This window comes from Rousettus aegyptiacus, unplaced genomic scaffold, assembly GCF_014176215.1.
Source record: "Rousettus aegyptiacus isolate mRouAeg1 unplaced genomic scaffold, mRouAeg1.p scaffold_m13_p_6, whole genome shotgun sequence".
Lineage (NCBI taxonomy): Eukaryota > Metazoa > Chordata > Mammalia > Chiroptera > Pteropodidae > Rousettus > Rousettus aegyptiacus.
Window position 1 is genome coordinate 74,406,784 of NW_023416309.1, and position 25,601 is coordinate 74,432,384.

The 25,601-nt window shown below is 41.8% G+C and overlaps 1 protein-coding gene across 2 annotated transcripts; it reads left to right on the forward strand.

Moving 5' to 3' along the window:
* Positions 1–4,636: 4,636 nt before the first annotated feature.
* ZFP3 (ZFP3 zinc finger protein) lies at positions 4,637–15,345 on the forward strand. 2 transcript variants are annotated; one of them, XM_016141978.2, is made up of 2 exons: positions 4,637–4,745; positions 10,871–15,345. In XM_016141978.2, exon 2 carries the CDS (start codon positions 10,879–10,881, stop codon positions 12,379–12,381), a length of 1,503 nt encoding a protein of 500 aa, XP_015997464.1. In that variant the 5' UTR covers positions 4,637–4,745; positions 10,871–10,878; the 3' UTR covers positions 12,382–15,345. The 2 variants fall into 2 exon arrangements, with proteins under 2 accessions (XP_015997464.1, XP_015997465.1); XM_016141979.2 differs by lacking the exon at positions 4,637–4,745 and adding an exon at positions 4,752–4,993.
* The last annotated feature ends 10,256 nt before the right edge of the window (positions 15,346–25,601 follow it).

A 25,601-nucleotide genomic window follows, 5' to 3' on the forward strand; every position in this document is an offset into this window, starting at 1 on the left:
CCATTAGGGCTCCAACAGCTGTGAAAGCCTTTTCTACAGTCGCCCCAGACAACCTAAGCTTCAAGAGACTCTGATCACGGCTAACACATGTGTGAGGGCTTTATAAACTATGTGACGTATTTGTAAGGTTTGGATTTGCTGTTATTGTTATTGCCTCAAAGCCTATATTTTGCCTGCGTGGATAAGATCTATACGACATTATTTTTTACATGGCATTAATGTAGTGAGGTCAAGAAGGATATGTCGCTATTCGAAAGACTCGCTACTGTAGGGGTAGAGTGAATTTGAATTATGGGGGAAGGGAGCGAACCCAAGATGAATCTAGAGAGAGGATTCAAGGGACCCTGAGGTGTCATCACAATTATGGATTTCAGTGGCAGTGGACACGAGGAGAGTATTGTGGGCAGGCATGTGGTGTAAGAGAAAACAGTATGAAGGGTGAGTAAACAGAGTGTGGGAGATGGCAAATGGATCACATCAGCCTGAAGAGGAAGGATGAGTCATAGAGAAGAGATCTTGTTGGATGGAGGACTGAAAAGTTCATCCAAGACTTTTAATGGGCTACATCTTCAGCTCAGAAAACGACACCATGAAAATAGAATTAGGAGTCATTCTGGCAGTCTTAAGATTCTCCAGTCACACTGGGAACTTATATGTCCCTGTGATGGTGTGAAACACTGGAACTTGATTTTCCTCCCATGTTATTTTCTCAAAAAAGGGCCTCAGAAATATTCATGTAGGATGGCTTGGCCTTGGGAGGACAAATAATTCCTATTCATGTGGGAATTCAATTAATTGGCAACAGTCGCCTGAAGCATTGTGATGAGCTCTAAGGGGCTCTAAGTCAGATTTGGGGCTTGGGCACTGTATGCCTCAGTGGGATCTTAGCCCTGTGGCAAGTATGCTGATTATTTTGCTGACTTTGGGAAGACTCCCGAGCCCTGGTGAGGAGGAGCCTCATTCATTGGGATACAGCTTTCTTTTGCTTTGTCCTCTGATCACTTGCTCCCTTGCACATTCCACTATTGTCTATTTCCACTGTGACCCCTCCTACCACTTCCAGCTCCACTTCCTTGAAGCCCAGCACTAACCTCTCTACCAGAGCAGCCTTCTCTTTGCCTCCCGACCTGGTGCTAAACTGTGAAGCAGTTACTGGGAAGCTGAGGTTTCTGGGTGTTGTTGCATTTAATCCCATGTGAAAGGGGCCATGGTTTCACCTGAGAGAAAAGCGGACCTCACAGGACCCCGAGGGCATCTCTCAGGTGTAAAGAACTTGCTAAAGAAGGATCTCCTAACCTGGCACAGAGAAAACATGATGTTGTTGGGTCAGGCTCAGAATTGGTCGCTCTGGGCTTTTGGTATAATTGTTAATTCTAGAGAAGAAGGTTGCCTTTTTGTTTAACTTGCTTCTTCTTCATATACGAAGGTGTAAAGAGAATGCTAAAGGCTTAGTTGAGCCATGACTGAGCTTTAGTCGGTTGCTTGTGTGTGGAGCTGGGATATGAGTATTTCAGTTGAGCTGATTTCTACTGAACATAGGCTCTGCAAGGCCAATACCTCTCATGGACATGTAATACAGTCTTGACTCTTAAAAAACACTCTGTCTATATGGGGGAAAAGGTATAGTCACAGGAAATGGTTAAGAAACATAAGATAAAACACATCAGTGTCATGCTAAGTGAGACTTCTGGTGTGTAGGATGTTCTATAGGTTGGCCTAGTTGAAAGAAGAAAAGGAAGGCAGGATCAAGGAGGGAGATGACAGTGATATAAGTTGTGGATGTGAGTAGTGAAGAAAGAGAAATCTATCCAAGCCAGTGTCCTTGCATGAAATCATACCCTGGCCCAGGGTTATATATTAAGTCCTCACTTAACATTGTCGATAGGTTCTGTGACTTTAAGCAAAACAACATATAACAAAACCAATTTTACCACAGATTAATCGACATAAACAAGAGTTAAGTTCCTATGGCATCTCATAAATGTTACAATAAAACGATGTTGAACTAAATGACATTATTCGATGACCTGCTGTACACCTGTGGGAGACGGGATTTTGAAAGACCTGAAGGTTTGCAAGGAAGGGCTTTTGGTTATGACTTCCAGAAACCAAACAATGGCTTACGCTTTCATGTAGTCTGAGACAACATTGAGTGCTGTTACTCAGAGTTTGGAAATAGCTTGGAATGTGGTCCATAGGCAACTAAAAATATAATTATAATCAGCACCAGGCCCAAAACAGACTGTATACTAATTAGAGAGATGACATGATTTAAAGTATAAGAAAGGAGAGTAGCCAGTGCTGGTAGCCCTCCTTCCCACATGTTCCACAGATAGGAGAAAAGGGTGAACAAGAGCAGTATGTCTTTTATTTTCCATGTACCTGTCCCTGTGTGAATTGGAGAGGGCAGCCAAGGTTCCTACCTATCATTTTTTTTCAAGAAAAACAAAACTGCTCATACTTAACTATAAAAATCAATTCAATGGAAGTTCTGAGCCTGTTAGGAGACTGTGAAACATCAGCCCCTACCCAGTCGTATACATCCTCATTCATGCTGGAAATTAGAATGGTATTTGTGGACCATATGCCTTGGTTCTCCTCCCCTCAGTAGATTCCCATTGCTCCAGATGGTCCCTAAGTTGGCTAGTGTAATAAAGCGGATGGTGGGCAGGAGAGTAGCCAGGAGGATACAACTTATCCTTTTCCTATCTAACTCACAGAAAAGGGCCCATCAAGTAAAGCACTGTCAATGTCTGGGCCAGTGAAACCCAAACTTTAGTGTGCATCAGAACCCCTACAGAGCTGTTAAAACACAGATTGCTGAGCCCTAAACCCTAAGTATCTGATTCAGAGACCCCACTTTGAGAATCACTGACTGAGGCTATCGTTTTTCAACTGTTAGCTGCATGTTAGAATCACTTGAAAAGCTAAAAACACGAACACAGCCCCCTCCAAAAAAAAAAAAAAACAAAAACCCATGTCCAGACCAAATCTGAGCTCAATTTCAACAGAATCCATGTGGGTGACACCACACATCAATATTTTTAAAGGTTACTAGGGGATTCCAATGCATAGCCAAGGTTGAGGATCACAAATCTAGGCTCTTGAGGCAGATGCTCATTAATGCAGGTACGCCAGATAAAAGTCAGTAGAACCAAATGTCCCCACCCTTGGTTCTGAGACAGGATACTTCTGTAGTCTGGGCATCTTTCCTTGGAATGAATGTACCTGGCAATGAATTGTTACAGTAACATGGCTCGAGCGGTATGGAGGAGACTGAAATAACAATAGACTAGGGAAATAGAAAATGATTTCTAGGCAGCCGTGAAAGACCGCTGGGAGGTAGAAGCCATACATTTATCTTGGGGCTCATTTCCAAAATGTATATTTTCCCCCACTAGTTATTAGCAGCCTGGGTAAGAAAAATGGACATTTCAACTGACCAAAGGACAATGAACTTCCTGGGCAGTTGCAGACGGTAGGGCAAAAGAGTTAAGGACATTGACGTGAGAGTGGCTAAAATGATGGGCCTTAGAGTCTAGGGCCTAATCCCAACGATGCACTCCAGAGAAAGTTTTCTTTTCTGCTGGGTTGTGTACTGGAGCTCACACACACTTTCCCTTTTTTAGAATATTCACTCTCTTCCCTATTCCACAGGAGTATAGTGGGGCAAACACAGAAGCTTGCTCCCACAATTGGGGCAGAAAGTGACTCATACTTGGCTAATTGCACTATCCCATCCCCTGGAATACAATGATTGGCCAAGGGGTAAGTACTAGACCCAAAGAGGACCCATCATAGTCCTTCCCTGTAATTGGGGTCGCTTAGTTTGAGACAGCAGGAGATAGGATGGAAGACTTCTCCAACGTAGTTACCTATGAACTGAGACCTGAATAACAAGAATCTTGTGCAAATGAAGGGCAGAGGAAGTAACGTAACAAGTACAAAGGTTCGGAGGCTAGATGGACCAACCTTATTCAACAGGTAAGAACGCTAGCATAGAATTCTGCTCCCAACATCTGAAGAGCTCTCCCGCTCACTCTTCACCTGGGTAATTCCCGCTCAACCTTCAGATTTCAGCCCAAACATCACTCTCTCACTCCAGTAGGCCCCTCATGACCTCAGGGCAGGTCTCTCTTCGCCCCCAACGGTTGACCAGCTTCTTCCTGGGATCTAAGGGTCTGTGTATACCAGACTCACAGGGCTTATGGAAAGGAGTGGCAGGATAAAGGATGCAGGTTGGGGGAGTTAAGGAGGTCCTAGGATCCCAAACCCAAGAGGAAGCGAAGCCGACTTCCAATTCTTAAAACCCAGGTCAATGCTTGTGGAGCGACACTAGTGCGCAGAGCGGCCGGTCACACGGCGGAAGTGCATCCTTGGAGCCCTTCTAGGAAGCTCGGAGGACCCAGCTTGTTAGTGATCCTGAGGCTGAAGTGGGCGTCACCGGGTGCACAGGGCCCCCAAATAGCTAGCTGCTTTGACAGGCAGCGGCGAGATGGCGTTCGTGTTAGGGTGAGAAGCGACATAAAGCAACGCTGTAAAAAGGAAGGAGGTGTTGGCGTGCGAACCACCTGTTCCTCCGGCGGAGTGCGGCGCGCGCTGATTGGCTGAAGTGCAGCCCGGGTACCGGAAGTAGCCGATGCCTGTCAGCAGAGAAACCAAGACAACATCTGCGGGTTTGTGTGAGCAGGCGGAGCAGCGCCAGGAGCCCGAGTAGAGCGATCGTGGAGCGGCAGCTGCCTGCGGTGAGACCTCGTTCCATCCCAGCGGGAGGGAGGAGGACGCTGGGCTCCTGACTCCCCCGCTCGCGAGCTGAGCGGAAACCCAATGTTTAGGCCCGTTCCTCACCCGAGTTGAGTGTGTGACCTTGGACTTTATGGTCACCCCGGACTTCCATTTCCCCATCAGCACACATAGGGTGTGGATCCTGGACACTGTTCAAGAGTCCATCTGGGCTCTCGTTAAGTGCCTGTCAGCCGCGGAGGCGGGAAAGGTAGGGGCACTCCCTTCCTCCATCCCGACGTGGGGGCCAATGGGAACTGTGGCTTTCTTAGACATCCCACCCCCAAGTGAACTGTAGGAACGAAATGACGGGCAGTGTCAAAAACTTAAGGTCCCCGTGGCAAATTGTGCCAGCAAACAGGATATTGGCTTATGACGGTTAGTTATGGAAAGGAGGCAGGCAATAGATCCTTCTTGATTGTGGAAACCAGGGGGAGAACAAAGGAAAGGAGGATAACTGCTTTAAATTAAATGGCATTGGGAGAAGGACATTATTTTTACAAATAGCTGTTATCAGCTGTGTATCAGACACTGTTCTAGGTTCGAGAATAGGAAATATTTGCACTGCAAGACCCTGAACGTGACCGCACCTTCTGACAGTCACTGGAGAGCATGCAACAGGAGATGGGAAGGGAGACAGGGGTCCGACCTGAAGGGTATTATGAGCCATGTTAAGTTTATATTCTGTAGATCTTGGGTAGCAGTGAACAGGAAGTGACATGATAACTGCAGTTCAAAGAAAGGGGTGAATGAAACGCTGGTTCAGAGAACCAAGAAAGAACCTCCTTCCTGCAGATGTTAGTGCAGACTTTGGGGAGGAGGTAATTCTTGTACTAGATATTGAGTATTTGGTAGGACCTGGCCTTTCAGAAGTTAAGGGAAAGTATTTGTATCAGTTAAAATGCTTTTGTCTGTAAGTGAACAGAATACAACTCAAGCTGGCTTAATGCTGTTGTGTTAATTGTATTCTGTTACAGACTCTTCCCTTCCCCCACATCATTGGCCTCCCTATCTCAGTCACCTCAACTATGTCCTAGCTAATATCCTAAAGACACTCACTCCCTCATTCTTCCACCATGCGTGTCCCCAGATTCTTAGTCAGGGCTGGATCTGTCAAAAGCATTGCTAGAGAAAGACGGGAAAGCATGTCAGTTGGCTCTTCCTCACAATAATGCTCTCCAGCATACTTATCTCATAAGAAGGTTGTGAGGGTTTAACAAGATATTGTCTATAAATTGCTTAGTACACAGCACATAGTACGTGCTTATCAGTAGTCTCTACATCCCTCCTGGAGATTTTTATTCTGAGAGTTCTGAGGTGAGATCTGGAAATTAGTATTTTAAACAGATTGCCCAGTTTATTCTTATGTATCTAGCCTAGTTCTAGGCCAAGAATCATTGTTTAAGAACCATTCATTTAAAAAAAAAAATCTTGCTATAATTGCAAACCTACTAAACAATTTTCAAGGTTTTATGTGGCTTCCCATGTAGATTTTCATCTAGGCAGTGTAGTCCTTTCAAAGTTTTATTTCTTATTGTTAATTAATAAGTCGGTGTTTGGTTTATGCATCATTATTTTGTGAATGAGGCTTTCTGAGGCTGCTCTAGGGTGCATTGAAAAAAACAAATTTAATTCTACAGAATTGAAGATCCTATTTCAAACTGTGGAGACCCAGTAGAGGTCTGCTTGTCATCCACCAGACTGAGGACCAAGAGTGGTCAGCTTCCTCCTCAGGTGGCACTTTCATCTTCTCTCTGTCCAGAAACAGCTAATTTCAGAATTAGAAAAGTGAAGAACTGAGAAACAGAAAGATGGGAAATTATGTTTAGAAATATGAATTTAGGCTGTGAATAGTAGAATATTTCCACACGAGGGTTAGGTCTAATGTGTGGCTCTGCCTCTGGGAAAATCAACCAGATGGAGATCAGCTTTGATATGAGACGGTACCTATAAAGCAGTATTTAGCAGATGACATGAATATTGTATCACTGGCAGAATGCGAAGTAAATGAATGGTCAGAGGGGGTCAAATTTAGTTGGGAAAGACTTTATGCATTTGAATTTTGAACCAAATATTGAAGTTGGGGATAGGTACATACCTAACTTCTATATCTTGTTTTACTGCGCACAAGTGATTTTCCATATGGTGTGGTACAGATGTAGTTTCTATGAATGATGACTTTGTAAAGAGCTAGATGATAGAAAGAAGTAACTCTAGCAGAGAAAAGGGTGAAAAGGAAAGGACAGAAAGGGGTTTGGGAGTAGATAGGGACTGAAATACCAGCTTGTGGAATTTGTTCTTGGCTGAGTTTTAGAGAAAAATTTTATTTAAGACAGTACCTCCCAATTCAAATGGTACCATGGATGAAGAAGACAGCTAAATTCCGTACAATGGATCCTTATATAGATACATTATTATCTGTAATTTTCAAAATTTTCAGCAAATAGGAGAAATTCACCATTTGGGCGCCTGTCCTTACTCCATGGGAAAATTAGAGGAGATGCTGAGGAGGGGAAAGTTGAAGAATATTCCATCATTTTGAGGGATAACACAAACAGCTTCCAGGACTTCAGGATTCCAGTAGGAAATCAGGTTCCTTCCAGGTGTCAGGGGTAGGGGTGTTATCAAGGATGTACTGCTGAGTGACAGGAGAGGCCCCAGGGTAGGATGGTGGGTAGTAACCAGCATTCTATGGATGCCTGGAGGCTGGGCAGAGAAAAAGGGCAGTACAAAGGCCACCCAAAAGCACCACTTTCCCCTTCCCTCACCACATGACTCCAGTCTCCCACCTCTCAGGGTCTTCATTTCTTCAGTAATCTCATCTTTTCTTCCCTCTTCTCTCTTGTCTCTCTACTGGTGCCATCCCTTCTAATGTAAGCATGTTCAAATCTTTCCCATCAGAGAAAATCCTTCTTTGACCCTTCTTTGACCTTGCATGCTACTGCCTATCTTAGTCCTCTCCTTTTGTCTAACTTTTTGAAAGCAGCAGCAAATTACTAACCAGTCCACTTTCACCTGGCTTCTGCTTCTGTCATTCCACTGAATCTGTTCTCATAGGTCACCTTTGACTATCTAATTGTCCCAGTAGATGTTTCCAGTTCGTATTCTACTGGATCTATCAACTACATGTGACACTTTTTAATTCCCTCTGCTATTGCCCTGGTGAGTTCTTTGACACTCTATTCTGGTTCTTTTCCTACTACGCTAACCATTCTTTCTCTCATTGGCAGGTTCTCTTCCACTACCCACCACTTTATAATTTAGGTCCTAACAGGAAACAATACTTCATTCAAATTAGGATAATCTGAGGAAGGTTTATTGTAGAACCTGGAGCTGGCAACAGTAGAGTGGTCGCCAGCCCTGGGTCAGAAAAGACAAGAGTAGGAGAGGTTACTGGAACCCAGTTGTTGAGATAATTGGGTAGGATACCCATTACTCCTTGAGGGAACCAGGAGAATAAATACCCTGACCTTATTCTCCTCCCTACTTCTAGCCTCCTGCTGAGCCTCCCCATTGGTGGAAACAACTAGATGCCAGAGGGCTTGTTGATATGTGCTGTATAGGTTATCCTTTTGGGTCAGAGAGCAAGGTACAGAAAAGTAGAAAGATCTGGAGGGAAAGATGGAAGCTAACTGGAGTACTCTTAAATGTTAGCTTTGGCTTTTTAGGTTTCCGTCTTCAGTATATCCGACAGTTGTCACACTGTAGTCATTACCATCTATGCTGAATACTCTCAAGTTTGTATCTCTAGTCTTGACTGCTCTAAACTTTAGACCAGTATATTTTGACTGATTCCTTGATACCTCTGTATAGATATCTTGAAATTCTTTTAAGTTCAAAACGGAGGTCATCTATCATCTTCCTTTCTAAACTAGCTACTTCTCCAGTATTCCCAACCTCAGTGGTACCACTATCCATTTAATTACCATTCCTCAAATAAAGAGTACCACTTTTGACTCCTCCCTCTTCCTTATACCTATATCCAATCATACACCAAATCTTACAAAATTTGTCCTCTTAAATATTTCTCAGGATGTCTCCTCTTCATTCCCACTACTACTGTTGCCCCAGTTAGATTTCATCATGCCTTGTTTGGATGACTGCATCAGCCTTCTAACTGTTCTCCCTAAGTCCAGACATATTGCTTTCTAGTTCAGCTACAAAATAGCCACTGGCGTGCATATACCTGAATTGCTAGTATGATAATGCACTGCATCACATCCTGGCTTAAAAATCATTTCAGAACTGCATTTTCTAAAGGATGAAGTCCCATAGCTGCCCATTACTCCTTAAGAATTGCCATCTACAGTTAACACTTTTACTGATGGGAAGATTATATTCCTTAGATTTGCTGTGGTACAGAAATGCACTGGCCTAGGCAAAGGGCCTTTTCAGTGTTCGCTCCAGGTTGCTTACTACCTGAACAGAAGCCAGGCTTATTCTCCCAGCATTTGAACTTTACTTCTATGACTGGGACAATAAATCCCTGGGGCCATTGTACTAGTTGGGAATAAGTTTGGCTTCAAAAAACAAACAAACACCAAATGAACAATGCCCCCCCCCCAAACAAAACAAAACAAAAACATAATGGCTTAAGCAAGGCAAAGCTTATTTCTTTTTTAGATAAAATAAGTCCAGAGACAGGCATTCCAGGGCTGCTATGACAGCTTCATGGAGTCATCAGGGAACCAGGTTCCTTCTAACTCTGGTTCTATTGTAGGGCACGCTTGTGTACTCTTGGTTTGAGGTTGCACTTCAACTACCAGCTCATGCCCCAGGCACAGCATTGACGAAGTGGGTGAAGAAATGCATCCCTTCACCCTTAAGGAAACTTCCCTGAAGTCCCTTCTTCTTTCATTTGCATCTTACTATCTATTGACCTGAAGTTGGTCATGTGGCAAAACCTAGCTGCAGAGAAGGCTAAGAATTTATTTCTTTAGCCAGGTTCATTACTACACCAAATAAATGCATTGTTTTGTTGCTGATGAAGTGGAAAATAATGGATATTGGGATAGACAACTAAAAATCTTTGCCACAGCCTTTTAGAAGTTTAAAAAAAGTATAGGCTTTAAGTTCTATAAAAGTACTAAGAAAATTCTATAAAGGAGTCAATTACAAAATTAGTATCAACATTGGATATAAGTATTAGCAATGATGTAAAACTAGCATTGCTATACATAAAAATAATAACCAGTTAGAAAATGTAACCACTAAAAAAATATTCATACAGAGACATGATGGATATTTAACAAATCAGGATAATTTTGGAAATTTTGCAAAATTATACTGAAATTTTATTATGAAAATAGGAAATATTTGAAAAAGAAGACTAATGAGAGAGAAATTTCTCTAGCATATTAAAACTTTAATAAAGCTATAGTAGGTTTAATAGTTTGGTATTAGAGAGGAAATAGACAGGTCAATAAGAACTGAGGGGAATCCAGAAATTGACTCAAATACGTATGGTCATTTAGACTTTGGTATAGATGGCATTTCAAATCAGTAAGGAAAAGAAAAGTACTGATACAATTTACTAACCATCTAGAGAAAATTAAGCTAGAACCTTTTGAATGGGTACATATAGAGTCCTCTGTTCTGTAGAGCTGGTGAGTATCATAGGACTAGACTCCTGCTACTCATTTTCTGGTTGCTTCTTCCGTGAACCCAAAAGTTATTTATATTAGCCATTTTGCCATTTCTCCAAACCTTTTTTATATGCCATCTTTTAATATGGCCACCATTTTCCCTAAATCTTTTCTTTACCAACCTCAAGTTCAGCTCCAACTCACTGTTAAATATTAAGGAACTTTTATCAGCATCTTTTTATCATTCATTTCCTGTTTCTCTTCTTAAATCTCTTCCTCTGATAATTTCTCTCACTCTTTTCAGTCATTGTTTGTTGTTTGTTTAGCATGTCTACCATAATCCTAAATCTCTTTCTTCTCTTCAACGATGTCTTACAATTTCACTAGATACCAAGACTGTTTATGAGTGCTGTCAGCACCATGTCAAACTCCATACTCCTCTAGCATTAGTTTCATTTAGATATGATATAGCCACTTCACATACTTACCCTCTTTCATTTCAGATTGTGAGATGGGGACTGAGAACAAGGAGGTAATTCCCAAGGAAGAAGTTTTGGAAGAATCCGAGCTACACAGTGCAATATTAGAAAAACTTCCAAAAGTTGTGTACCAGGGTCATGAGTTTGGAGCAGCATGTGAAGAAGACATTTTGGAGGGGCGTTCGAGAGAGTCCACAGAAGAGATTATGGAGCAGATGTCTCCTCAGAAGAGAGACTTTGCATCAGGGTTGATTATCTTTAAGAAATCACCCTCAAGTGAGAAAGACCAGGAGAATGAGAGAGTCTGCAGTTCCAGCCCAAACATGATCACACATCAGAGAGATATCACAGCAGAGGTAGTTAGTACATTTGCTACCTCTGGCCAAAACTTCATAGGGAATTTAGAAACTAACCAAACACAGAGGAATTCTATGGGAGAAAAACCTCATACATGTAAAGAATGTGGGAAAGCCTTTAATCAGAACTCACATCTTATCCAGCATATGAGAGTTCATAGTGGAGAGAAACCCTTTGAATGCAAAGAATGTGGAAAAACATTTGGAACTAACTCAAGCCTTCGCAGGCACCTCAGAATTCATGCTGGAGAGAAACCGTTTGCTTGTAATGAATGTGGAAAGGCCTTCATTCAGAGTTCACATCTTATCCACCATCATAGAATTCATACTGGAGAGAGACCTTATAAGTGTGAAGAATGTGGTAAAGCCTTCAGTCAGAATTCAGCTCTTATTCTACATCAGAGAATCCACACTGGAGAGAAACCATATGAATGTAATGAATGTGGAAAGACTTTTAGGGTTAGCTCACAGCTTATTCAGCATCAGAGGATTCATACTGAAGAAAGATATCATGAATGCAGTGAGTGCGGCAAAGCCTTCAAGCATAGCTCAGGCCTTATTAGACACCAGAAAATTCATACTGGAGAAAAACCATATCTGTGTAATGAATGTGGGAAAGGCTTTGGTCAGAGTTCTGAGCTTATCCGGCATCAAAGAATTCATACAGGGGACAAACCATATGAATGTAATGAATGTGGAAAAACTTTTGGCCAGAATTCAGAGATTATTAGACATATTAGAATTCATACTGGTGAGAAACCCTATGTATGTAAGGAATGTGGAAAAGCCTTTAGGGGGAACTCGGAACTTCTTAGACATGAGAGAATTCACACTGGAGAGAAACCCTATGAATGCTTTGAGTGTGGAAAGGCGTTTAGGCGGACTTCTCACCTTATCGTCCATCAGAGAATTCATACCGGAGAGAAACCTCATCAGTGTAACGAATGTGCAAGAACCTTCTGGGATAACTCTGAGCTGCTTCTCCACCAGAAAATTCACATTGGAGAGAAACCTTATGAATGTAATGAGTGTGAGAAAACATTCAGCCAGCATTCCCAACTTATCATACACCAGAGAATTCACACTGGAGAGAAGCCTTATGAGTGCCAAGAATGTCAGAAGACTTTTAGTCGGAGCTCTCACCTCCTCCGACATCAAAGTGTTCACTGTATGGAATAATCTGCAGAATAGGAAAGCTTTCTGTGGAAAAGCTGAAGTCAGACTTATTCATAAACTGCACTCCAAGTTCTCAGATCAAATGAATGGACAGAACTTCCTCTGTCTTACTGATTTTTATTTAAATGGTCAAATAGGATGAGGCACTTTTATAAACTATTCATTGGGAAGTTTCAGTATACTGAGTTAAATCATAAAATTGTAATGTGCTCTGTCCCTTTTTCTCTCCCTTCCTCCCTCCTCCCCTAGTGGGTCATATAACATTAGGGGTCTGTACTAGCCATCTAGCCTAAATTGTTACTCTTCAGGATAAATGGAAGAATGTGATTCCACTACCTCCTAAGAATGAGAGTCAACTCGTTGAATGTTATCCTCTGAAATGTTGGGAAGTTGTAGCCTAGAAGACATACCTTGTTCTTTTGTCCACTGTTTAGCATTAGGATAATTTAGTAAGCTTTTGTTAGCTTCAAAATCTTCTGAACATGCTATCAAGTTCCCTTAGAAGATGCTGGAACTAATGAAGAATTGGGCGGCTTGGGTCATTCCATATTTGTTAGGTTTTCTCATTCATCTGAAGAGGATACCCTGATAGAGGAAACTCACGGGTAGTTTACAGGATTGTAAATGAAAGCCCTTAGAATCCAGAGGGGCTGATGAGCAAGGCCAGAGGATAAACTTGTGAGGCCAGACTATTCAGCATAGGGAGATGCAGCTCTTTAGTAGCTATTCCCCACTTTAGGCTGTCCAGACCAACTGTTCCCAAGAACTCTGCTGCATCCACTTTTGGTCTTAGCCCCTGCTGCTGCTGACAGATCCTGTGTCAGGAAGCAGAAAGAACTATGCAGCTTCACTGTCACGAGGCACCTGGCCATAGTAATAGGCTGGTTCACCTGACTAAACAGGGCCTCCTTGCCAAAGCACTGAAGCTTTCTTGACCTGGGCTCCAATGGCCTGATAGACCAGGGTATGTTGGTTTCCTCTTATTTCGCTTTTGGCCTTATAATTCTTTCTTCTACATGTCTACATGAGTTTTCTGTGTTCTATGTGTTCTTTCTTCTTTTAGGAAACACATTTTCCATTTTTCACATCTCCATGTTTCTGAGGCAGTGGGGGGAAGTGGAAATTGCACTAATGCGGGATCCAGTTGTTTTAGGGTTTGGTGTTAGAGCTAGACCTTGAATAAAGCACTTCACCCGCTGGTTCCTAATTTTTTCATCTGTAAAATGAGGGGAGTTGAACTAAATGATTTCTGAAGTTTCAACCAACCCAATAGTTCTTTTATGCTTTTTTTAAAGTCTAACTTTATGTATCTTCATTGTTCTATTCTTTAGTCTCATCTTTATTACACTAATATTAATCACTAGTATTTATTGAGTATTTACTATGTGCCAGGCACAGTTCCAGTTTACATTTTTATTTTCACAGCATCTCTATGATCTAAGTACCCTTTTTCTTAAAAAGAAAAAGAGCTTTATTGAATATATTTTACATACCAGAAAAATCACCTGTTTTAAGTGTTGAGTTGAATGCTTTTTAGTTGATTTATAAAGTTGCACAACCATCAATGATGTGGGTATTCCTACTCCATTTTTAAAGATGAGCAGGAAGATGTTAAGTAACTTACCCATGAATACACAGCTGGTAAGTGCTAGAGCCAAGACTTCAACCCTGGTATGTTCTGTGGATAGGCGGATTCATTACTGCCTTATTGGAAATCCTTTGCACATTTTGTATTAATCACTACATGGATTTGAATATAATCAATTTAAATCATGTCCTTGGGAACATAACTGGTCACAGCCAAAACCATTAGTGGGTTTATCCTGTACCCCAAATATATATTCTCCCAGGTTCATACTGTTGGCTGTACAAATAAACAGTTGATTACTTTTCCACATCCTTTCAGGTCCTTTTGCCTCTAAGCAGTCAGACTCTTACCAGTTCTTTGACTTTCCTCTTTCCGTAGGGTGACTGCAAGTGCAGTGTGCTCTCATTCCTTAATTCATTGCTCCAGCTCATATTGGATCATACTCAGACCATGTCTTTCTCACATGAAACCTGGATGTCTCCTATCCCTTTACCTTCTGATTTCTGTGTTCTCATTTTATTTCCCCATGTACCCCCTTCCAGGGCTTGATATAGAATCCATCACTTCTTCAAGCCCCTCACAAAAGAGTCCCCTCTTTTAAGGGTCCCCTCTTTAAAGAGTCACATTCTATTAGACATTTTATTCTCACAAGTCCCTTCTTGGCCAAACCACCACTGAAGTTTGTTCTCTCTATCCTCCCTCTCTGAGGGCTCAGTCACCTCAGCTCCTTTTTTCTTGCCAGATACCTCATCCCTACTCTCCCGCCCCAGCTTAATTATCTTCTTAAACCCATTGCTCAGAAAAGGTCCTTTTAATAATCCGCTCATTGGAACATTAGAAGGCAATTCAGTGACCAACTTTTCTTGTACATAAGCATATTAAGGGAGGAGGGTAGGTCTCACATTTCATTTTAAGAAGAACTTCAAACATATATTAGTCCTCTCCCAGAGGAATTCTGGTGAATGAAATTATTTCCACCTTGTTATATACACTGTACACACATAACCTCATTCTCTGCCCTTGTTCACCTCATTCTCTGCCCTTGTTCACCTCTCATCCAGTTATCTCAGGAAAATTTCTCTTTTCCTTATTTGCTTCCCTCTGTCTCAATTTACTTGGGAGTCAAAATCTGACCATAGGTTTGACTGGTAGTCATAATTTTGTGCAAGTAGAATTCAAGAGGAAAACCATGAATTTTCTTAATTTTAGACCCATTAAAAAAAACAGGCTTCATAGTCTCAAAGACCTGCCTAAAAACCCAGAAATACCCTTCAGAATTTTGCAGCTATGTTCATGTACATTTTCAGCCTCTAGTTAAACAGTTTTACTGGTGTACTAACACTTTATGTAAATAAAACATTTCTTTACAATTTTACTCACTTGATGGCTTTCTATTGTTTATTATTCCAAAGTACATTGTTTTATTATGGTCTTAATAAGACTTTGTATACCAGTCCCTATCCTGTATTTAGTACCCCAATCTGTTGTGCTTTGTTAGCTTCTGGTTTTGCATAAGCTGTTCATTCTGTCCTGATCTACTTTGCTTATATCCTTTATCCTTCATGATAGGACAAGTGTTACCTATTGTGTGTGTCTGTATGTATCTGTCTGTGTCTGTGTTTAGCTTGTCATGATTAACAAGGTAAGATATTTTGGATCATCTGGATGGTCCAGTTTTTAAATCACCTTATTGATGAGACTTCTGGGCTGCTGTTTATTAATGTTATTGTCTAAGATTCATTTTTATTTTATGTGTTCTAAGTGACTCCAGATGTAAGGCAGGCCTCTCAAGTTAAGGCAGGGATCTTTGAAACTCATGGACGCTCTGTCTAGCAAAATGTGCATGCAGTTTCGGGGAATTCGGGGACCATCTGAAGCTCATACTTGGACCCCTGTAGTACTTCACACGTTCCTAAAAGCAAACTTTTACCTTTAATAAACATTTTCCATGTAACCCACAATAACCTCTCATCGCATCCCTCAGCTTTTGGGATAAAGCTATGTAAAATCGACCTGCCCAGGTGAACCCCTGAAAATGGACAGGAGCTGGAGCCTCAATGAAATCCAGTAGGAAGGGGCTGGGACGATTCTGGTAATAACCTGAGGAAGGTAGCCTCAGTAACGCGGGTCCGTGCACATTTATCTGCCACTTGCTGAGCTCCTACCACGCAATAGGACCCATACTGGGCGCGGGGGCCAGGCGCTGAGAGACTTGGTGGGGACTTCAGCAATGTAGCAGCGGTCAGCGCTGCGGAGCAGGAGGCGAAGCCCCCTCCACGGGCCCAAGACCCAAGTTCGCTGCCTTTCCATCCCTGGCCTTCCCTCTCTCCTCCTTGTCTTCCAACTGGGGGCTTTGTTTGGGGACTTGGCCGCTGCTCCATCTCTCCTGCAGTACCGCCGGCGAGAACACTGATTTTTCTTTTACTTGTTTGCAACACACTTTGCAGGCAGTGTTTTCACCTAGTAAACTCAACCTTGTTGGCCTCCGTAAAGTTTCCACGAAGCCACCAAACGCGCCCAGCTGCCGACCTCCCTCCGAAACGAAGAGGTAGGAGCCGCACTCAGACAGGTACCGACCCCGTCGCTGGGGCTGCTCTAGGAAGTCGGGAGGACAGCGTCCGCCCTTTGTGCGCGATCTCGGCTGGCCGGGGTGTGGCGGGGCGTGGCTTGAGGGCCAGGGGGCGATGCGTCGCGCACCGATTAGTTGAGATCCTGCAGTGCCTTTTTCTAGTGACTAACGGCGTCAGGATGCTATGGTCGGAGGAGGGGTTGTCTGTCGCCAGCGAGTGCCGGCTGTGGCGCGCTGGTCGACTCCTCCTTCGGAGTTATGGGGGTGACGGCCCAAGACCTGGGCCTTTGTCTCTCAGTCCGAAGTGATTTGTCCCAGGGTAGGATTCACGGAGATATTTATGGAGTCCTTGCGTGGCCAGGTTCTTTCAAACTTCCCACTAGGCCTATTAAGAGAATTTTCTAATAACTAATTTTGAAAATTTAATTTAGTTGCAATGGGAAAGGATGGACTGAGGATACGGAAGGGCACACTGACCTCTAAGGCTGTGGAGGTTATGAGGACTGGGGCCAGCTGAGTTGATCATTTGAAGCCTTTTGCTAAAAAAGAGGGTAGTTCTGGATTGGAGTGGCAGAGGTCTGGGACAGCTTCTTGGCGGGTCACTTAAAAAGTCATCAAGAAAGGAGCGAAATACTTTTATGCCCTTGATCTGCTGGTTATGTAAGGGCATTCTTTAAAATGGACTGTGGGTGGAGAGGGTGAGGGACTTTAGTCACAGTAGGACTATAATCCACTTTTCACCTCAGTGACTCCCAAGGAGAGCCTTCCAGGAGTGCAGTGAATGTGGGAAAGACCTGAGAGGTCTTCATACTGTCAGGTGGAGAAGTCTTCAGGTGGGGCTCTGTCTTTGCATCAGAACATTCACACTGGTGAGCAACCCTACTAATATAATGAATTCCACCTTAAGATGGAATTCCTGCCTTGGAATTCACAAAATTCACACTGGAGAGGCCCTTTCAATAACAACATGGAAAAACCTCTGGTAAGAGTTCTCACCAACTTCAGCATCAGAGCAGCCACAGTGCGCAATTATCTGGGGATTTACTGAGTGTAGGACACTTTCATTCTGACCTGATACTTTGATATTTCCTCTTCTTTCCTGGGGTCACTAGACTGGAAATATCCTTTGTGTCAGCTAATTTTGTCCTGCTCCTTGAGGACAGGGCTAACCACAATCAGCCCAGGGTTGCCACTCAAAAATAAATGAATGAATTCAACAAATAAGAGGTGGTGAATGATGAATTGGATATTTCAAATTTAACTGAAGTTAGCATTATGATGCCTTTGCTGTCCTTTCTTTTTCTATGCAAATTCTTTACTCCCCCAAATGATGGCGATAGCATTAAAGCCCTATACCACCCATCTAATCTAAATAGTATTTATGTAACATGGGGATAGGTAAAATATTAAATAGATAAACCAAAACATTTCTTTAGCTGAAGGAATTGATCCATCATATCATTTACTCAAATATAAGATAGCCACAGGTTGCTTTAAATATAGCCCTTACTTTTGCAACTTTCAGTACTGGGGGAAAAAACTGATATTTTACCTGTGTCATCCTCAATATCTTCCATAATAGCCTTTGTTTATGTCTTGATCTCATTTTTGTTTTTTATACATTATTTCCATCTTGGATATATTTGCTCTTCATGAGAGCTGTCTTAAATGTATTTGCTGGGATTCAGTGTTTCTTATTTTTTGCAGCTTCATCATCATCACAAGCTTGCATTTTCCTCAAATAAATTAATATGCACAGGATAATTCTGAAAATTAGTTTTGAAATGTCTCATTATGAAAAGGATTAAAACCTACTGCAACACAAAGCATGTGCTGGAAGCCTTGCTGGTGAGAGCAGAGTCCTGTCAGAGCTGGATGTTCTGTCCTTCAAATACAGGCATGGCCTCTTTAACTCCTTTTCTCTTTCCCTCTTTCTCTTACAATATTTGCTCAAGTATTTTAGGAAAATGTCTGTCCTTTTTTTCTATGTCACATGGACCTATTTGTGAGCTAGAAATAAGCTCCAGTCTGGCAAAGAAACAGAGCAGTATGCAGGAAATGGAAGTGAATCAAGGAAAAAGTAGCTATTTGTTTTTAAGACACAGTGGACCAAACAGCCAGTGCCACCAATATGTAAAGACCCTAAGCATGTCCAACAATCCCTTCAGAATTTAACATGGATTGTATAATCTTGGTTATTCCCTGACTTTCAATTTTCTTATCCATAAAGTGGGAAAAATACCCTTTAAGGTTATGGGAGTGTGATATATAATGATACATCTGAAAGCCCACTGCCTGGTATATATAGCAGGAGCCCAATAAATGCAGTTTCTTTTTCTTCTTTACCCACTTCCCTTGTTCTCTGATTTACCACCCCCCCAAGTTAAGGATGTATTCTTATAGATTTCAAAGAGAATAAAAATTCTATCTCAATCACTACATTGTAATAATTTTTATTTTCTACTGTGTTTTATCTTAAATACACCTTATTTCATCTACCCTAAAGATGCTAGGTAGACCTTGTGAGTTGACATGGGAATTTAATTACCATTATAACTGTTTCTTTATCAAGTCTTCACAGTGGATTTACAATGAAATTACCAAAAGTATTGTGTTTGACAAGGTCTAGTACAGTTTTCTTCCTTTAGAAATGGGCATTTCATTGTGATGTGCTTAAAGTCTCTAGGTTTCCTGAAGAGTCAACACTGTAGTCTACTTTTTATAAATTTTAGTTCTTGCTTCTCAAATTCCACATCTCAGCCAATTATGCCACTTATGTATTTATGGCTGATTTTAAGCAATTTGATTTTGATAGTGTCTTGGTGTATTTTTCTTCATGTTTTTTTCTGCTTGGGGTTTGTTGAGCTTCTGGGTCTGTGGATTTATAGTTTCATCATATTTGAGAAATTGTCAGCCGGCCATTATTTCTTCAAATGTTTTCCTGCTTTCCTTTCCCCGCTCCCAGGACTTTAATTACACATATATTAGGTTGATTAAAGTTGTCCCACAGCTCACTGATGCTGTTAATCCTTTTTTAAAAAGTATTTTCTACCTCTATCATTTTAGAGTTTCTATCTAGTATATTTTTCATCTCAGACATTGTATTTTTCATCTTTAGAATCCAGTTTGGTATTTTAAATACCTCTGTGTCTCTCTATGTGCTCCTGTTTTCCTTTACCTTCTTAAACATATGAAGTATAATAACTGGGGTGTTTGTGATGATAATGTTGTTTATTTTAGAACTGAAGGATCAATCCACAGGATCAAGAGGAAAACTGGAAAGGGTACCCTCTCCAGCTTTTAATGAACCAAACATCCAATAAATGAATAGGAAACAAGAATTCATCATTGTCACACATTTACTTTCAACTTATTATTAAGTCAAATAATATGTGGTTTCTTCTTATTGAGGTTGTATTTGTTCTGTCATAATCAAGTCTTCAACTTCTGTGTACAGCACAGGGGAACAAGTGTGTTTATGAGACCATAGGGGAACTCACTGATGTTAACAGAAGATCTGAACAAAGTCCAAAGCAGAATTACAAAGCAAATGTAAAACTACATCTGAAGAACTGGCATATAGTTTACATCTGATGAGAACTGGCCCTAAAGTTTTATCCATATAGTAGCTATTTTTAGTGTTCTTATCTAATAATTATCATCTGTGACATTTCTAAATCTATTTCTATTGATTTTCTCCTCATTATGGGCCATATTTTTCTGTTTCTTTGAATGCTTTTAACTTTTGATTGGGTGCCAGACATCGTAAATTTTATGTTGTTGGATGCTGCTTTCTTTTTTTTTTAAATCCTAAATAGTTTCTAGCTTTGTGTTGGATGAAGGTAAGTTACTTGTAAATAGTTTAATTCTTTTGAGGCATTTTATGATTTCTTAAGTGGGACAGAGCCATGTTTAAGTACACTACTAATTTGGCTCATCACTGAAACAGTACCCTTCAGAGTGCCCTGCCTGATGCCCTGTGCATTACAAGGTTTCTTTACCTTAGTTCTTTAGAATAGTGGTCCCCAACCATTTTGTAACCAGGGACCAGTACTCCTATGAGAATCTAATGCCTGATGATCTGAGATGGAGCTGAGGTGGTGATACTAGCGGTGCGGAGTGGCTGCAAATACAGGTGAAGCTTCGCTTGCTTGCCTGCCGCTCACCTTCTGCTGTGTGGCCCAGTTCCTAACAGGCCATGGACCAGTACTGGTCCATGGCCCGGGGGTTGGGGACCCCTGCTTTAGAACATAAACCATTCCCAGTCCTGTGTGAGCTCCAAGAATTCCACCTGCTTCTTTCCACATTTTCTTTCCCTGGCTTCAGGTAGTTGTTTCATAAACGTGCTGATCAGTACCCAGCTGAAGAGTTGAAGAGAACTTCCTGCAGATCTCTGGAGTTCTTTCTATTAACTGTCTCCTCTCTGGTACTGTGTTCTGCCTTAGCCTCTCTGAAGTCTCACTTTCGTCCCTTGAACTTGGAGAGTCTGCCGACTCTGTTTAAGTTCCCTCTCCCTGCAGTGCAGCCTGGGAACTCTAGCTAGATGGTAAACTGGGTCAGTTCTAGGACTCATCTAATTTGTTTCTCTTCTCTTAGGGCCACCTGTCCTGCCCTGCCTATTGTCTCATGTATGTTTCATGTATTTTGTCTGGCTTTTTATTTGTTTAAGGGAGGGTGGTAAATCTAGTCCCTGTTACTCCATCATGGCCAGAAGCAGAAGTCCCATCTATGTATCTGGATTTGTTAATTTCATTAATTTCATCTATAAGGTTTTTGTTTACTCTGATTTTGGGGATGACAGGCCTCTTTTAAGGCTGTTTTCATTTTTTGAAATAAAGGTCATCATTTCTCATTGTTCCCTTATGCAACTAGGAGGACAGGATTAATTTACACATTAGAATTAATTTAATTTGCATTGGTCCCTGGGCATCAGAGAAAGTCAGGTCTCTGGGATCAAGTACCTGCCTGCTTGGGCAGCACTGCTGACCAGAACAGTGAGTTTGGCTGCCCCTGCCTCACACTGTAAGTTAGAAATGAATAAAGCCCCATTTATTCTTCCTTTTCCTTGAAATTTTGTTGAGTAAATAAAGAACTCTATGAGCACAGGGCTTCAAATTATACTTAGTTTCAGATCTTATCTCTGCCACTTATAAATGACATGATCTTGGGCAAATTATTGAATCTCTTTTTGTCTCTTCATTTGTAACACAGTAGTATAAAATCTACTTTTCTTAAGGTTGGTAGTGAGATTGAAAACTGCTTCATTAATTTCCAGGTGCCTAGAGGAAAAAGAGGAAACAAGGCTCCTAGGCCAGCTAACTCTCATAGCCCTAAGCCCAGCTCTCTGCCACAGCCTGATCCTACCCCACCCCATGTACCCTAGTTTGTAGATCTCCTCCCTTTACAGCCCACACTGTCCATATGGTTGCTACTCTGCAACCAGGATCCAAGATCCTGGCCCAGGCAGCTGCTCAGGGGCCCCTCAGGTGTGTGGAAAGGCAAGTATCTGGGAAAGGCCTGTAGAGTGAAGCTAGACAGAGCCTATGGCTCCCGGGGGCGAAACCAGGAGCCACCTGCACTGCTATTGGGCTTGAAGCTAAATAGACCTAGAGTCTAAGGAGGGAGGGTAGCCTGGTTCAGCTTGGCAGTTAGATCTACCCTCAAAGTCCTACTGATTTTACCTGCTTCATATTCTTTCATTCTGTCTCTTCTTCATCCCCATGCCACTTCTTCAATTTAGGTAACCATGTTACTCTGGAGTTATTGCAACAGCCTCCTGATAAATATGTCTTCAGTTTTTCACACTGTAGCTTACATGATCTTTCTGGAGTGCACAACAGAACAAGAGATGGTGTCATTCCCCATTAATGGCTCCCCAGTGCTCATAAATTCCTTAGGTGGCTTACAAGGCCTGTGCCATCTGCTAACGCTCGGTTTATCTTTCCAGCCCAACCTCTTCTAACGACTCTCTGTTCATTGCACTCTATTCAACAGGTACACCTGTTGAATGTCCCTTCACCCTTCCTGGCATTTCCATGTGCTGTACCTTCTGCCTGGAAACCATCTCCCTTCTGTCCTCTCTTTCCTAATCTCTTCATATCCTTAATTAAGGAGCTTGGAGAATGAGTGTCTATTGTGAATGGGAACCTGGGAGGCACACCACAACATCCACTACACTAAGACTTTTCTTTCCCTTCTGCTTTCATATAAACAGGATCATCAAGGACCTGGCACATAAAAGGTATTTAGCAAATGTTTTCCCCTTCTTTACTCATTCCTTGGGTGGTTTTTAGATTCTGGAATACTTAGATACACTTAGGACACTGCTGCCTGTCGACAATTTCATATCACTAATATAAGCTAACGTTTATTTAGTACTTACCTGTCCCTGTCATTGGGCTAAGTGTATTATTGCCTTTGTTTACTATAACCACCTATGGATAGGTGCTATTCTTTTCCTACTTTTACAGAGGAGAAACCTGAGACTCAGATTAAGTGACTTACCCAAGGTTGAATTGTGTCTCCCACAGAATTTATGTTGAAGCCCTAACCTGCCATACCTCAGAATGGGACTATATTTGGAAATAGGGTCTTTTAAAAAAGGTAAATAAATTAAAAGAAGGTTATTGGGGTGGGCCCTAATCCAGTGTGATTGGTGCCCTTATAAGAGTAAATCAGGCCAAAGACATGTTGAGAGGGAAGACCATGTGAAGACACAGGGAGATGCTGGCCATCTGCAAGCCAAGGAGAGAGGCCACAGAAGAAACTAACTGACATCTTGATCTCGGACTTTTAGCCTCAAGAATGGCAAGATAAGAAATTTCTGTTGTTTAAGCCAGCTAGTCTGTTGGGGCAGCCCTAGCAAGATCATACACAAGGTCATTAAAGCCAATGGGTACTGAATTTTGGGATTTGCACTGGTTGCCTGCCTCACAAATCCAGACATCATTGCTAAACTTACCTGAAAAACCGTTGCAATGGCTTCTACCAATTCTAATGCAGTGTGCTGGCTAGGTGGGGACTGTACAATGCAGACTGCTGCTCAACAATTATTTGCTGAAGAGAACAGAAAATGCTCTAACCCTTTTAAGATGTTCTGGAAAAAAACTGTTGCAGTCTTTCCATCCCACCCAATCCCCAGGCAATCTGCCTTCTCAGGGGCAATTTCTAAAGGGGCTGCCCTACTGAGTGGCCACGTCCCAGAAGACCATGGTGCAAGGAAAACCTGGCAGCAGCGAGATGGGACAGGGAGTGGCTCCTGCTAAAGCAAATGCCCAACTCCTTCATTCAATCTACAGCTTTGTCTCCTCGGAAGTGGCTTCCTCCTGCAGTCCACATCTTCATTCCAGGCAGGCCTATCTTTCTTCTTGCCTCTCCCTACTTCTGAGTTTCCTGGTGAGAGCCAAAGAAATAGATATCATGGCAAAGAACTCATCTGAAACTGTAAGCTCTTGTAAATAAAATTGTTTTAATTGTAATCATTCTATGATTTGGTTTCATTTTAATAAAAGGCTCTGCCCACGATCCCTAAAGAGGGATCCAGGAATTGACTAAAGTTTGCATAAATATAATCTTTTTCTTTCTGTAGATGTAGAAGTGTCTTGCTCACAAGTGCACCTTACATTTCCTTTTGATAGGAGAGTTTTCCCTAGATATGTAATGGAATAAACAAGAAGCTCTAATCTTGTTGAACAGAGGACAATCTTTTGTCCACATTTGTTACCAACCTAGTGGTCTCTGCTCTCAAAGTACCTGGATATTTACTTCCTCCAGACCAGGTGACCAGTATCCAGGACAAGTGTATTTGCTGTGAAATCTTTACTAATGGTGTTTAGATGGCATCTCTAGGTTGCCCATCTGCTCCCTGACACCAGGAACAGTCTGCCTCTTCCCTTGCTCTTGCTGGAGTCAACAGACCACACTCTTGGTAAGCAAGTATAAGGTTTTTTTTTGTTTGTTTGTTTATTCAACTTCATAGCTTGGGGAACTTCCTGCTATCAGCGAATTGCAAAATGCATGTGTGAACAAGGCACTGAACACATCAAAACAGGAACAGATTATGATTATACAAGTATGGTACCCTTAACTCCCAGGAATACCTCAAAGATAAGGAACTAGTTCCTGTACCATAAACTAAGCACACAGAACATCTGTTGTTGTAATAGCTTCTTTCATACTAACAAAGTCAAAAGAGATGGTTTCAGGTCAAATTTTGCCTACAAAATATTTTTTTCTGGTTTTAGCTCTTCTCAGAGTGCCAAATATAGGGCACTGTAGTCAGAATGATGGCCATTTCTGGAATGATCACCACCAAGATCAGAGCTCCAATCCATACACTTGCCCTCTTGTGTCCATCCTCTGCTTCCCAGATTCTGTTCTGCCCTCTTTCTGGAACCACAACTCTCTTTCCCTGGTCAATTAGCAGCACAGCGTTTCAGAAGTGGAGAGATGTTCCATTTGGTGGAGCACTACTCATCGTCTTCCCAAATTTGTTTGCTCCTTCTCTGTAACAGGATTTTATTTTATTTTTCTATTCTGGAATATGAAGTTCTTTTTAAATTATAGTCGACATACAATATTATATTTGTTCCAGGTGGATAACATAGTGTCTATAATAGTGTTTTAATTGGGCAAAGTGCAATCCTGTTAGAAGTGTTTCCAGTCTCCTTGTCAGAAAGATGTAGCCATGTAGTCAAATTTTCAGTGAAGGATTGGGGCACCTCCCATGACACTTGCTGAGAAGGAAACTGCCTGTTCTTTGGCGTATTCACCTATCCTGTGAGCTAGAATAAGGAAATGATAGCGATCCACTTAAGCCTTGCAGACAAAAACATCTTAGCCTAGAGGATGGCTTCCTGACATGTATCAGGTGAAATGAAACTGAGCTGCTCCTTAGACCAGGGCTTGACAAACTTTTTTTTAATAAAGGTTCAGATAGTAAATATTTTAGGCTTTGTGGGCCACAAAGCCTCTGTCATTTTTTTTTCTTTTTACAACACTGAAAAAACGTAAAAACTATTCTTAGCTTGTGGGCTATAAAAAAAATAGGCCATGAGCTGGATTTGG